The sequence below is a fragment of the Triturus cristatus genome, chromosome 2_2 (genome assembly GCF_964204655.1).
Source record: "Triturus cristatus chromosome 2_2, aTriCri1.1, whole genome shotgun sequence".
Taxonomy (NCBI): Eukaryota; Metazoa; Chordata; class Amphibia; order Caudata; family Salamandridae; genus Triturus; species Triturus cristatus.
Window position 1 is genome coordinate 331,275,244 of NC_140582.1, and position 14,498 is coordinate 331,289,741.

A 14,498-nucleotide genomic window follows, 5' to 3' on the forward strand; every position below is an offset into this window, starting at 1 on the left:
CGATGAACCAAAAGTAATGCATAAAGAGTCCCCTTATTGAGAGTCAGCTATAAGGAGCAAATAGGCTACAGCAAAGATGAACACAATTGACGACAACTCCCCAGGAAGACCCTATAGATGAAGGATGGAAGAAATGTTTATAATGTTGAGAGACCAGCATCACCATAGGATGAAGTATGGGGTGGGCTTGGGTGCACACTATAAACATAAGTAATGGCTCATCACCTATCAAGACACTTGTGTCAGCAAACCCTATCCAACAAAAGCTTTAAAGGAATCTACATCATTAGCCCTGAAGTGGAATCTAAATCACCTGAGGCAGCAATGGCTACTAGCAAAACAGAAAGGGGAAAGAACCCCCACCCTGTAGTTTTGGAACTGTGTAAGATGCAAACCACCAGAGCTTCCACTGCCGCAATCTAATGTGGTTCCCAGTGTGCTCAACTTGAGACCTGTCGCTCCTACACTGACACAATTGACAAGCTCTGTAAAAACACACACTACAAATGTTTGAGGTTCGAAAAGCATTGCAACTCCAAAGATGTAGGCATTTAAAAAGCACCATGAAGAAAAGTGTACCTTTTGTCAGACACAGACTATCATGGTTGCCAGGCGCCTAGAACCTTGACTGCAGAGACTTCTCTGACATAGCCTTGTCCTGATACCCTGACTACTCGGCTTCCTAACCATCAAATGGCATTGGCAATGAAAAGCTGCACCATAGACAGAATATAGAATTAGTTCAGAAATCTAGGGGTAGAAAAAATTGTCTTTCCAGGGCCAAGCGGTGCAACAAGGGAAAACCATTGTCCCCATGCCAAAAAAGGTTCTACAAGAACCTGTACTCTGTATATTGTTTAAGAGCTAGTGGCTGGAACTCAGACTCACAGCTTTGCTAAAACCTGAACGTAATGCTGCTATTTGTGACCTATATTGTTGAAGCCACAGAGTGATAGTTGATGAAACCAAAACATGATTGACCAGGAGTGGGGAGAGGGCGGGGTAGGGAGGGGGGAAGGGGATGGTTACATTCAGTTCCTTTGTTGAATGCAATGTAATTGTTTTTTATTGCCAATTTATATTGCCAGATTAATTATTGTGGTGTTACCGACACTATTAGAGATCATTATCCTTGATATTATCGTTCACGAACGGTCACACCTAACCATTATAAGTCACATGTATAATGTACTTCCTGTAAAGGTAAAAGACTGTCTCTGTAGAATGACTGGTAAATTTCAACACTGTTAAAGTCGTCAATAAAGTTTGTTAAAAAAAAAAAAGAGCTAGTGGCTGGAAGAGAATCCTGGGAAATCTTACAGCATCTCTGTCATCCAGTGAAATGAGGGGGCATGTACCCATCAAGCTCATTGAGAAAGCATAGCCAAATGTTCCTATTTTCTTCATTAGTCATCATCAAGACTGGCTCTTTGTTGAAAGTAGTTTACTTTGTGATATTTTACAATGAGTGCCTTTTAAGTTCAAATCCTATAACACAAACTTTGTCTTTGTGAGGATACAGCCTAACTCTGCTATTTTAGTATGATCAGCAAATGGGCCCTACTCTCAGCCTTCATGTTGTTTTAGCTTAAGATGTTTTATCATTATGAAATGTTCTTACTAGGACAGTGGGGGATCAAAACGCACAAGTCATCGAACAGTTACCAACTGCTTTCATTAAGGAAAGACAGATGTATTGGCTCGGGCAGAACTTTACGCACTGCCCCGCATCAATCCATATAAATGTACTAAGAAACTGAACTAATCCTCTTTAGTTCTGCCTTTGCTGGAGACAGGCATTTTCACTGCTCCGCAGCAGATTCAGGTATGTCTTACTTTACTCATACCTACAACTGTACATTCTTGACAGATCTTTTTTTTATTTCCTCCACTCTGTCTTCCTTTACCAAATACATTTTTGGGACTGGGGAGCTCAGCTTTGTATCTAAATAAAATAGTTTCTCCTCTGCTTCTCAGTTTTCTTTGACATCGACAAATGGGCTCAGTTCAGTGTCTATTTCCTTTATAGTTATTGTGTTAATCCTGTGTTAGGAGTGAATTACTTTTCAACATTCATACTTGATTGGCTTAGTATTTGCTATGAGTGATTGTGCTGTGTTTTATGTTAGCAGAGTTTTGTGGGCATAGGTGTCACTTATTGATGAATTTTCTACCAAACAAGGATTTCTAAAGTCTTTTGGGTACCTCGCTCTGTTTCCACTACCTCCACCATAAGTTTGTTCCTCCAACCTTTTTGTTCCTGAGCTATGTAACTTGTTAATTCTTTTTTCAATTTTCTTCAACCTTAAAATGTTTCCAACTTATTTTTTTTCTGCTTTTCACCTTCCTTTCTTTCTCTACTAATTAACTGTTGCATTCTATTACCTCAATTTAAAAGTTCTGTTTTGGTAGAAGATTTGGACTCTGGTGAAACCACCGTACAGCTTCTATGAACAAACGGGTTAATTGATCACGTCCTTCTAACTTAAATTTGAAGGCTAATATTAAAATTCCTTGTAATGGCAAACATGTTTGCTTTGGTGAACTTCTTGCCAACGCATTCCCATAGTCTGAGTATTCACAGGACCAATGCCAAGCAGCAAACATTTCACACCTTTCTGGGGTAGGCTGTCTTTACTTTCCTAAAGCTTCTGTCTGGGCAGAGGCAATGCTTTGCTCTTTCCTGCGCTGGGACTGATAAATGCAAGCACGGTACTTGGTGTCGGGCTAATGTCTACAGATCCTGTACATGTTGAGGACTCCAGGCACCTGCGGCCATATATACGTCCTGTGACACAAAAGGTCCAGGCCACCTTTTCACAGAGGTTTGAGTTAGAACATTAAAATACATGCAGTAGTCGTATGTAAATACTTTCACTATTCAAACTCCAGTCTTGTAATATTTGAGACTCGTGTATGGCTACCTATGCCCATCTAACTCTCTGCCACCTCTTCACTCATCCCATGCGTCTGTCCCCTGCATACAGCTTTATGCTGATCTTTTGTTTTTCCCCATACCTTCCAACACACCTTTCATTCTTTACCCTTACCCTTGCACACTGATTCTCCTAGGAAGTTATGCTCATTTGCTCCTCACCACAGGCATCCCCCTTCAAGACACTACTTGCTACCCGGCCATATACTTCGATAACATCCAGGCCCTTTTCTCCCCACACTGTTGGTCGCCAGACACCACTGCTTCATCCTAATGCTTGTTTGTTGATGTTTGTTTAATTTGCTAGGCATAGCCCATGTAAAGTGCAGGGCCACTGGAATAATGTGATTCTGTAGCTGGAATGATTTCTGCATGAATATGGATTTACTGCATTTGCCACATAATTCATCATCTGCTGCTTGATTTGCAGACTTTAACAAAAAAACATTTATTTTGTAACTCAAACGGATGAAACGTTATTAAAATGTGCCTACACGTTTTGCAAAGTTGGCTGTTCACCTTTCAGTTGGTTATTGCCGAATTTGAGACTTAGCTAGTACTGATGAGGTGAATCCTTTGCCTGGGCAATGTGTACATGTGTAAAAATGACAAAATAATGAAGCAATACTATCACAAAATCAGCCGCGTTAGCCAAATAATGTGTCTTTTCTTGTTGCATAATTTAACCTTTTCTATAATTTGGGCCTCCCCTGTATCATCATTCCAGTGGCCCCTCTAAAGCTGTTAATATTAGATCAGTACCCGCATAGGATTAATGCATTCTGTTGCTGTCCTATGATGAGCAACCACAAACTACTGAGGAGAGACAGCAGAGAACAAGCTTTAATATTTTGTGCATGGCTAAAGAGAAATGGGATGAAGTTATAGGGTAAACAAATACACACATGAAAGGTGCCGACTCTAAACAGGGACAGCTGATGTTTACACATTTTCAGTTCCCTTGGATGACCACCGGACACATCTGCAGGTTGACACTGATATGGCTGCATCTTGGCCTACTCAAAACAGATCTGACAGTCATAAATAGGGGATCTTGACTTCTTTCAAGTCTTTTTTGAGAGGGTAAGAAATGTTTAGGCGGATGCTTAACTCTGATAAACTAGAGTCCTGTGGCAGGAATTTACCAGAGTGTTCATTATTCTATGAGCCATGCTGCAGTTGCCTTTTTGGAACAGTTTTTTATTGTAAATTACGCTTATGGTTTACTCCTCATTCAGATAGTATAACATCTAGAAAAACGTACTTTTGAGGAGACAGACTAGTAAATGTGTTTGAATATATTGGACATTATGTTAACTGTGATAACAGTTCTGAGTCACTGTAGCATGTTTGAGCATGTAAAGGGTATAAAACGCGCACGTCCATATTTTCAATTCTGTCATCCTTGTACTTTGAAATTCGTTCATGGACCAACATTTGCAACCAAAGCAGAACCCTTAGCTGTATGTAATAGATGTTATCCTCTAGTCCCCCTAAAAAACCCTATCTTTAATGTATTTTTACAGGCGACTTGTGTCGCATCAAGCCACCTAAATAAAGAAAACATTATGTAGCCGTGCCACTGTAATAATTTTTTTACGGCTGAGTTCTGATGTCATAATGGCTGCTTTCAGAGCCAGCAGCAAGGGTGAAACGCAGGTCAAGGAGAGGGTAATTGCAGACACATTTTAAGCAAGAACAAAGAGATGTGGCTTTTCTTTCTTCTGAAATGTTTTTTCTAAAATGAAAATCTTTCAGTCGAAACGCGATATTTATGGGAATATGTCAATTTTTTTCCATGCAGTAGGTCATTACAGGAAAGATAGCTTTTGATAGAGACTTCTAACAGCAGATTTCCTACCTTGTGAATTTCTACAGACGCCAAACTGGGTCCTTTTGGAGGATTTTCACAACTACCACCTCGCATGCTGGTAGGTGGTGTTGTGCTGCTCTGCTTCGGGTCTGGCCTGCCCCGGATGTGACGCCATGCCACCATATCCGTGCCTTTACGATGTGGACCTGGAGCTTGCTCCTTCGCTCTGTCAGAGTTCCAACTGTGATTTATTTTCCCTTCAAATTCTGCCACTGTGCTAGGGACATGTCCACACAAAAGGGCTCAAGTTGTGTTAGGATTACCTTAAGCAGATGTCAGTGAAGGACCAACACGATGTCTGTCTCGGCTCCAAGCAGTTCTCAGTGTCTTGTGATCGAGGCGTGTGATTCCAACAAATGGTCACGGAATGCCTCTGTGACTTGCAATATCCTTATAATGTACAAGAGAGGATACTTTAGCTCATATTACTTGGAGGCCTGCAATCCCAGTATAAAACCTATTTCCTTATTCTGGCCAACTTGTGACATCTTCAATCGCCTGTAATAAGAAAATGACATAGCTGCTTAACTGTAATAACTCACTACTCTTGAGTTGTAACACTATAATACCTGCTGCCAGAGCCAGCATCGAAGGTGAAAGGCAGGACAGGGGAGCACCTTTGCATCTGCAGTTTAAACAAAGAAAACGTGAACAAGCTTTTCATTCTTATGATCTGCTTTTCTAAACTAATGATAGATTTATGGCCGCATGTTTGCTTCTTTCCTGTAACGAACTGTTTGTAAAAATTACTCAGCATTTTACTACTCATTGTAAGCTGGAGCATTTTTTAAGCTGATTTATGTTAAACTTCTAATGTGTTATGTGACAAATTACTGACTCATTTTTAGTGTGTTTAATGTTGCGTTATAGAGTGCACTTTTATTCTTGATGCCCGCAACAACACTATCTCTTTCATATGAAGGAGTAAGACCCAAAGTGTTTAAGCAGTTTATGGGAATGGTGATATTGTGACTATTTATTACACGTAATAAAATGGCCTCTTACGTAACTTAAAAGGATTTTGCAAGTCAAGTTGGAGTTCCATGGCATTATAAAGGACTTCAGCCTTCGCGCTCATTCTATATGCTCATGACACTTCTCAATGACTTCCAATGTCATGATAATGTTCTTGTTCTATCATTCAAGAATATTACAAAATTGTACAACGACCAGACGCGGTCATTATGCAAGTAGAGCTTTTAAGAACTGTGGCCTCAACCACAGTCTTGCCAAATGATACCTTTGTGGGACGTTATTCAGCAGACTGGAATGGGGAGGCCAGGAATATTCGTAGCTGATAGCCAATTAAAGAGCTGAATGAAGCTCGCTCTTAGAAACCCTGTAACTGATGGAGAATGTATCTGATCAAGTGCATGCATTTTTTATGTTGTATGTTATACTTATTTATATTTCAGTGATTGACTTTTTTTGCTCCTGAAACTTCGGCCAATGGCTTCTTTTGTCTCTGAACCTTCAGCTACTAGCTTCAGACATTGTCAATCGGGAGTGTTTGATTTATTACATTGAAAGTTGAGTAATTTAATCCCACTGTTTTCTGTTGTATGTTTGGGTATGTTTTTCCGCCTCAATTGTAATGCCTGTGAGAATATTTTATATCTGAAATTAGCCACTGAGCAGCCCAGTAGCACTGGGGAACAAACACTGACATAATCCTCTCACTAATGAATGCTACATAAAATAAGGCATTCTTTTTTCTATAGCATCCATTTGAGATGATTTTGTCAGTGCTCACTCCCCGGTGCTGTTGGGTAAGTAAGCATTGGCAAAGCCCATAGGTTGAGGCTCTGTATGATTGTGTGTCGACCCCAAGAGGAGGTATTGCTATGTTCAAATGCCATAATTGTGGTAGAATGGTTCCTTCCTGTGGGGTTAGGGCTTGCACTGTTCTGCCAGGATTTACCAACCCTCACAAAACGGATGACGGGAAAGAGCAACAGAAGAAACCAGCTTCACTCTTCTCTACTGTGCAGATGTTCTTATGCTTTGTCAAGATGGTACTTCTCCCAGAGATATAGTTTCTAGGCATACATCGAGATCTTCATGGTCATCAGAGGTCTTGGGGACTTATAGTGCTTCTTTTTTGCATCGTTCCTATGCAATTGCCAACTATAGTGTCCTGCCACAGGAGTCGTGATACTGAACAGCAATTAATGTGATGAGAATACTAAAGGATCTTGTTTTCATTATGGAAGTGTGAGTCTGGTGGGTTGAAAAATGTGAATCACGTACTCCTGATTTAGGATGAACCATCGTAAGTAGTGAGTGCTCCCAGACTGTTCTTATGATTTTGCTGGAGTTGGTTCCAAATGACAATGAAACATAAATACCCTCTAATACATGTGGGTGAATACCTTGATCAATTTTAATTAGCAAAGCACTGCTGTAGCAGTTAATGAGAGCATGTCATTGACTAGGCCTAGGGGTATCCGGAATGTCGAGCTGTATTGTATTGAAATTGCTTTTATATAGCGCTTACTACACCTCACGAGGCGTCAAAGTGCTTTTGCAGCGAGTTGCACGCTACTCCAGAAGCCTGCTGTGAGGCGGTATGTCCCCGAAATGTATTCACAGATTGCTGCATTGATTCTATTTGCGAGACTGAACTTTGTTTCATCGGGTTATACAGGGCACCACTCTGCTCCATAAACTTATCGATCGTTCGCTCCCTCTGTGGTTGCACAGTTCTTTGCATTTTTTCATTGCATGACCTAAACAAGAAAATATGATTGAAGTATGACGTAGTTTTTCCTCAAGTTGTTCTCTCCTTGACTTGACATGCCTAGCAATATCTCCTGTGGATTTTTTTAACCAAAAAGCCAGAAATGGTGGAGATGTGAATTATCTGTGGCATGACTTGGGTACTCCTTGTTCTGCGTTGTTTTCTGTTTTCTCTTAAAAGGGATTAAGAGTAACACTATGAGTAGCTTTGTTAGTAGGTAAGAGGGGTAGCCAGCATTACAGGATAAGCACTTGGTGGCCCGCTTCAGAAAACGTTTCGGGCACTATAGTTTTTTTTTTGTTGTAAATATGTTTATTGGCATTTTTAATTGTGCGTTCTTATATTGACATATTCAAAATCTAGAAATAACAGTTATCAGTTACATAGTTAATTTTCCTGCACATTTGGGCAATGGGTATATTAACAATAGTAATTTAGACGTATAATATATTCCAGAGGTCATACACAATCTATTCCATTCCTTCATTCAATTAACAGCTAGGTCTATTGTATTTTGTGTATGAGCAGTGTTGCTCTTCATCTATCCCTCACGTAACTTATGTCTCTAACTATTCACTCCTGGGGCGGATCATGAGGACTGCCGTGGTGCGTTCATTGTAATCAGTGTCATTCTTCATCATATTATGTATGCCCGTAGCTTAATAAACAAGTGGTTTCGGGCACTTTAGTTCTGCTTCGGTGTGCAAAAAGTGCTGGCTAAGAGTGGAGATGGTAGATCCTGAATTTAAGAATCAGGACAAGTGGGCGCTTATGCCAGCAGATGAGGTTTACGACCCTGCACAATGTTCCGGAGTTTGAACTGCCATAAGTTTGTGGCCAGGAAAGGAAAAATGGGTTTTCTGAGTGGTGATGCGCGATAAGGCTATTGGGAAGCTGATGAGCACCATCAAAGTGAGAATTTTGTTCATATTCACAAACATTTCGAATAGCTTTCCAAACTCAATTTGTGAACCTTGAATTAATACCAAAAAAAGCCTGCAGTAAACGTGCAAACTAGATGTGAAAAAATCACTAACACCTGCGTATTTTCAGTTAAGGTTGCATTTTAAAAAAAAAACTAACATCCAGCAGATGTTTTCAGCAGCATAAAATCTGACCAAAATCTTTGATTTTATTGCATCACAACCAAAGGCACGAATTTTTTAAGCAACCCAACTAGAGAGTCCTTTATGAAAATTGTAGGCATATGCTTAGAGCACGTAAAGTTACACTTTCGTTTATGAGTCGATCTCCGAGTTCTACCGTTCTAGTGTGCTTTCTCTGCCCTTCACATCCCATTAATTTCCTTGTATAACAAAATATTCATTTTTTGTGATTTAGATCGTTCTTATGTAAACACACCTGACTTTCTTGTTGGTATTTTTTTTTCTTTAGCACACTTGCATATTTTGATACCTCTGTTTTAATTATAAAGAAAGTCAAAGTGTCTTTAAGTATTCTATATAACGTTGCCGTACTTCAGGTGACACAGGAATCTAGTCCTTACAATTCACATATTTTGGTCTTGGTGGATGGTGACCCTGCAGATCTTGAGGAGATGTAGGGAAAGGAGGAAGTCAGAGAAGGTGTATTCTAGGATTAAGGGGACGCACAGCATTGAAAGTGTGATGCCAATAAAAGAGCCCAAAGAGATTCTTGGAAGAGGGAGGTTTGGTGGGGCATACAACATTAGAATTGCGATACCAATAAACCTAGCCACATCGCTAGTTGGAAAAGTTAAGTTTGAGTGTGTGTACAACATTGGAATTCCGATTACAGTAAATCCGGCCAAAGTGGTTCCTGGAAGAGGGAAGTTGTTTGAACCCTCTAGCAAAGTACTATAGAAGAAAGGCTTTGAGGTCATCAGAGTTCTTGGGTCTTCAGTTCGTTGGTGAGTTCCAGTTTTCAGCTGCTGCTACTGCTAAAGTGTTTCTCAGAACCTCTTTGCATTTCAGTGTTCTCTTTAAAGGAGGAAAAATGTACTTAGTTGATCCTTCACATCTTTCAGCTGCCATTCAAATATGACACCTTCCCACGGAAACTGAAACACTATCTTTAAGGGACGATGGACGTTCTATCCTTTGGTGGTGGAGAAAGTGGCAAATGTATGTACTTAGATCCACTTACAGTGTCTTGTTATGGTGAGGGTAAAATAGTTGAATTTCTTGACAAAATTTCTCTTTTTGGGCCAATTGTACGATGATCTGAGGAATCAATGGTTGAGGCTCTTATTGAACAAGGGAAACATCTTCTGAAGTTTGAAGAGCGCTTTGTTCCTCAAGCCTTGTAGAACCATGGAAAGACCATGCCATTTGCTCCCCCTGCCACACTTAATGAGCATAATTATATATCTGAAAGAAACACGTTAGTTAGATTCCTCACCTTAGAATATCCCCAGGCGTCAGACTGGATCCGGAAGATTTTTCGTCAGCAATACCCCTTGCGCGTCGCTAGGCGTCGTCTGCGGCTCCGCGTCCGTCGTCGGCGTCGTGCGCCGGAATGACGTCGTCGGAGTACTTAGACGCCGCCCTCGTGCGCTGACGTCAGTTCTTCTTTTTTCCGCGCCAGTAAGCGCAGATCCGGGAGAGCTACCCCTTTAGTCATTTTTTGACTAACTTTTTTGATCCTTTTTGATCTTGTCTCGACTCCGGTGCCGGTAGGATGCCTGGTTTGAAAGCCTGTGCTGACTGCAACCGCTTGATGTCGGTTACGGACCATCACCGCCGGTGCCTTTACTGCTTGGGCCTCGACCACGACGCGGAGTCGTGTTCGGACTGCAAGGCCCTGACCACGAAGGCTAGACGGGAGCGGTCCCGCAAGCTTCTCGAGATTCGCCACTCGGCTCCGCGCGCCTCTCGATCCCGGTCCAGGAGGAGGTCCAAGGATCGGTCGCGGAGCCGCAGCCGACGTCACCATCGGTCGTCGGGATCCAAGTCTTCGGGTAAGTCGAAGCATTCCAAGAAGTCCAAGAGGCGACACCGCTCTTCGGACTCCCCTCGCCGGTCGCGCGACTCGGCCGAGGGTCAGGGTGGTTCCACCCCCGCGGCTCCGGCGGAGCCGCAGGCGCCGCGCAAGTCCCCATACCCTCCGGTCCCTGGGACTGACGCGACGCCGGTGGAAGTCAGTGCCTTCCTCTCGGCCATGAGGAGCCTTGCTCCGCAGTCGACGCCCGCTGGCGCGCCATCGGGCCCCGCGGACCCGACTGGGCTGCCTTGCCTGCCGGCGGCTCCGGCGCCGTTGACGGCTCCGGCCTCGACGCCGCAAGCGCCCGAGGGACCCGTTCCCGAGTCCCCGCCAACGCCGGTCGACCTCGTAACGCCTCCTCTGCCGGCGTCGACACCGATACCACCCCCGACGCCGACGCCGACTCCGCTCGACGTCGAGCCCCGGTTCCGCCCCACTCCGGGCCCGGCGCCGATACGGCGTCGATGGACGCCGCGTTCGGCGCCGCTGGAGACGCATTATGTCTATCGCCCAGCTCCGCTCCTTCCTCCTGTATACCAGGAATCGGATGATGGGGACAACTGGGAGGGATCCGAGGATCCAATGGCCCTTCAGGCTCAAATGTCACAGGACTGGGCAGATGAACTGGGGGAGGCCAGTGGCCTGGATACCTCTCCGGACACTGGATTCGTCTCTCCTCCGACTGTGGCTTCGGAGGAGGGCGCTGCTTTCTCTGTGGTACTGCGCAAGGCGGCCGCAGCCCTTGGGCTCGAGCTGCCTGCCGTGGCTGTGAGGACTAACGTCCTTACTGAGGTGCTTCAGTCTGCAGCAAGCTCCACTGAGCCTCTCCTGCAATTCAATGAGGCCCTCATTGACGTTCTGCAGGGCACCTGGTCCAAGCCCTCCACAGTTCCTCCTGTGGACAGGAACATCGCCAGGCGCCACCGCCCTGCTCCAGGCGACCCCAGTTTTCTGTCCCAACACCCTACCCCTGAGAGTCTGGTTATCCAGGCCTCTACCTCCCAATCCTCCTTCCCGACCGCCCCGCCGGACCGGGATTCCAAGAGACTGGAACAGTTTGGCAAGAAGCTGTTCTCCTCTCTTAGTTTGGGCCTGCGGTCTTTGAACACCGCCTGTCTCTTGGACCGTTATTCCTACTCTCTGTGGGATGCGGTGGAGGACGCGCTGCCCCTGTGTCCGGAGGAGGTCCGGACACGACTTACCCAGGCTCTGGCCGATGGGAGGGATGCAGCGCGACATGCTATCCGATGTGGGCTTGACACTACGGACTCACTGGGTAGGGCCATTTCTACCACAGTGGCGCTTAGACGTCACGCCTGGCTGCGGTCCACGTCATTTTCGGGCGATGTCCAGAGCACTCTCATGGACATGCCCTTTGATGGCACTCGCCTTTTTGGCGAGAAAGCGGACAGTGCGCTGAATCGCTTTAAGGACTCCCGGGCTACGGCCAAGTCCTTGGGCCTCTCGGCCCCGCGGTCGCAAACTTCCGCCTTTCGCCCCTTTCGTGGCCAAGGAAGGGGTGCCTCCTCACGTGCGCCTAGCCACCAGCCGCAGAACCAACCTGCGCGCGGTCGCGGACGTGGTTTCCGCCGAGGCGGTTCTGGAGGACGACGAGGTCAGCCCACATCCACCCCGGCAGCATCCGCCTCAAAGCCTTCCTAGTCCGAGCTTTCAGGCCCATTCCACGCCAGTAGGCGGCAGAGTTCGCCATCACCTGCTCCACTGGCGGTCCATCACATCGGACAGGTGGGTGCTGCAAATCGTCCGAAGGGGCTACTCCCTCCCCTTCGAGACGATCCCTCCAGCCATGCCACTGCAGCACCACCGTATCTCGGGGGATCATTTGAATCTTCTCCACGAGGAAGTTTCGGCCCTCTTGGCCAAGGGGGCCGTCGAGCGCGTTCCGAGCCCCGAAGTAGGTCGTGGTTGTTATTCCCACTACTTTCTGGTTCCCAAGAAGGGCACAGGGGGCCTCCGCCCTATCTTGGACCTCCGGAACGTCAATGCCTTCCTCCGGAAGGAAAGGTTCAAGATGTTAACTTTGGCTCAGGTTCTAGCTGCCCTAGACCCCGGAGACTGGATGGTAGCGTTGGACTTGCAGGACGCTTATTTCCACATCCCCGTCCTGCCGGCCCACCGGCGTTACCTGCGGTTCACGGTGGGCCAAGAGCACTTTCAGTTTACCGTGCTCCCCTTCGGCCTCACCAGTGCCCCTCGGGTGTTCACGAAAGTGATGGTGGTGGTGGCAGCTCATCTGCGCAGATCAGGGGTTCCAGTCTTCCCCTATATCGACGACTGGTTGTTGAAGGCGGGCTCGCCCCAGACAGTCGTCTCCCACCTCCAGACTACGGCAGATCTCCTGCATTTGCTGGGATTTTCCATCAACGTGCCGAAGTCACACTTGAGTCCCTCTCAGAAGCTCCTCTTCATCGGAGCAGTTCTCGATTCGGCGCAGTTCTGGGTCTATCCACCGGAACAGCGCGTCCGGGATATTCAGGTCCTGATTCCCATCTTTCGGCCTCTATCCTGGGTTTTGGTCAGGCTAGTGTTGCGGCTTCTGGGGCTGATGGCCTCCTGCATCCTACTAGTGCATCACGCCAGGCGGCGCATGCGGGCTCTGCAGTGGGACCTGAAGTTTCAGTGGGCCCAGCATCACGGCAACCTGTCCGACCATGTCTTGATCTCGGAGGGCACTGCACAGCAGTTGCAGTGGTGGCTCACGGACCGCGATTGGGTCATGGGCAGAAGCCTCTCCCTTCCCCAACCGGAGCATGTCGTAGTGACGGATGCGTCCCTCCTGGGATGGGGTGGCCATATGGGAGAGGCGGAGATCAGAGGCCTCTGGTCTCCGGCGGAGTCTCGTCTCCACATCAACCTGTTGGAGTTGAGAGCGATCCGGCTTGCACTGAAAGCCTTCCTTCCCTCTGTCAGGGGAAGTGTCGTGCAGGTGTTCACGGACAACACCACCGCCATGTGGTATTGCAACAAACAGGGCGGGGTGGGGTCGTGGACCCTTTGTCAGGAGGCTCTGCGCCTCTGGACGTGGCTGGAACACCAGGGCATCACCCTAGTGGTTCAACATCTGGCGGGCTCTCTGAACGCCAGAGCAGACGAACTCAGACGCCGGTGCATGATGGATCACGAATGGCGTCTGAACTCCGAAGTGGCGCAAGGTCTCTTTCAGCAGTGGGGAGAGCCTTGGTTAGATCTATTCGCCACCGAAGAGAACGCGCAATGTCAGCAGTTCTGCGCGTTGGAATTTCCAAGGTGGCACTCGCTCGGCGACGCTTTTCGTCACGAGTGGAGTTGCGGTCTGTTGTACGCCTTTCCGCCTATACCACTTCTGCCCAGAGTGCTGAAGAAGATCAGGCACGACCGGGCCCAAGTCATCTTGGTGGCTCCGGATTGGGCACGAAGGTACTGGTATCCCGAGCTACTCAGTATGTTGACCGATCCTTCGATACGTCTGCCCCTTCGGGAGGATCTTCTGTCGCAGCAGCAGGGGACGGTCCTCCACCCGAACCTGTCCAGCCTCCACCTCCATGCGTGGAGATTGAGCGGCGGCAGTTGATGCCATTTGACTTGCCTCCTGAAGTCTGTGATATCATTCTGGCAGCCAGGCGTCCCTCCACAAAGACGGTATACGCCTGCCGGTGGAACAAATTTGTGGCATGGTGCACAGCAAAGGCTGTGGATCCCCTTTCCGCCCCTCTTTCTGAGGTTCTCCTCTTTCTTCTTTCTTTGGCCCGGCAGGGCTCTGTCCTGGGCACCCTGAAAGGTTATCTTGCTGCCATCTCTGCCTTCTTGCGGCTTCCTGATCAGCCTTCTCTTTTCAAGTCCCCTGTAGTTACACGCTTTCTAAAAGGCATTACTCACACGTTCCCTCCTGTCCCTTTTGTAATGCCTCAGTGGGACTTGAATCTTGTTCTCACATTTCTGATGTGCGCTCCCTTTGAGCCTCTTCATAATTGTCCTCTTCGTCTGCT

The 14,498-nt window shown here is 46.6% G+C and overlaps 2 protein-coding genes across 3 annotated transcripts in view; both read left to right on the forward strand.

Annotated features, from left to right (window-relative positions):
• Positions 1 to 9,112, forward strand: part of LOC146862214 (uncharacterized) — a 122,747-nt gene extending 113,635 nt beyond the window's left edge. The window contains exon 5 of the mRNA XM_085643394.1: positions 8,944 to 9,112. Coding sequence (XP_085499520.1) covers positions 8,944 to 9,112 — 169 coding nt within the window. The remainder of the gene's footprint in view (positions 1 to 8,943) is intronic.
• Positions 1 to 14,498, forward strand: part of TBCK (TBC1 domain containing kinase) — a 1,508,203-nt gene that overhangs the window by 1,491,095 nt on the left and 2,610 nt on the right. The gene's annotated exons all lie outside the window — the stretch shown is intronic.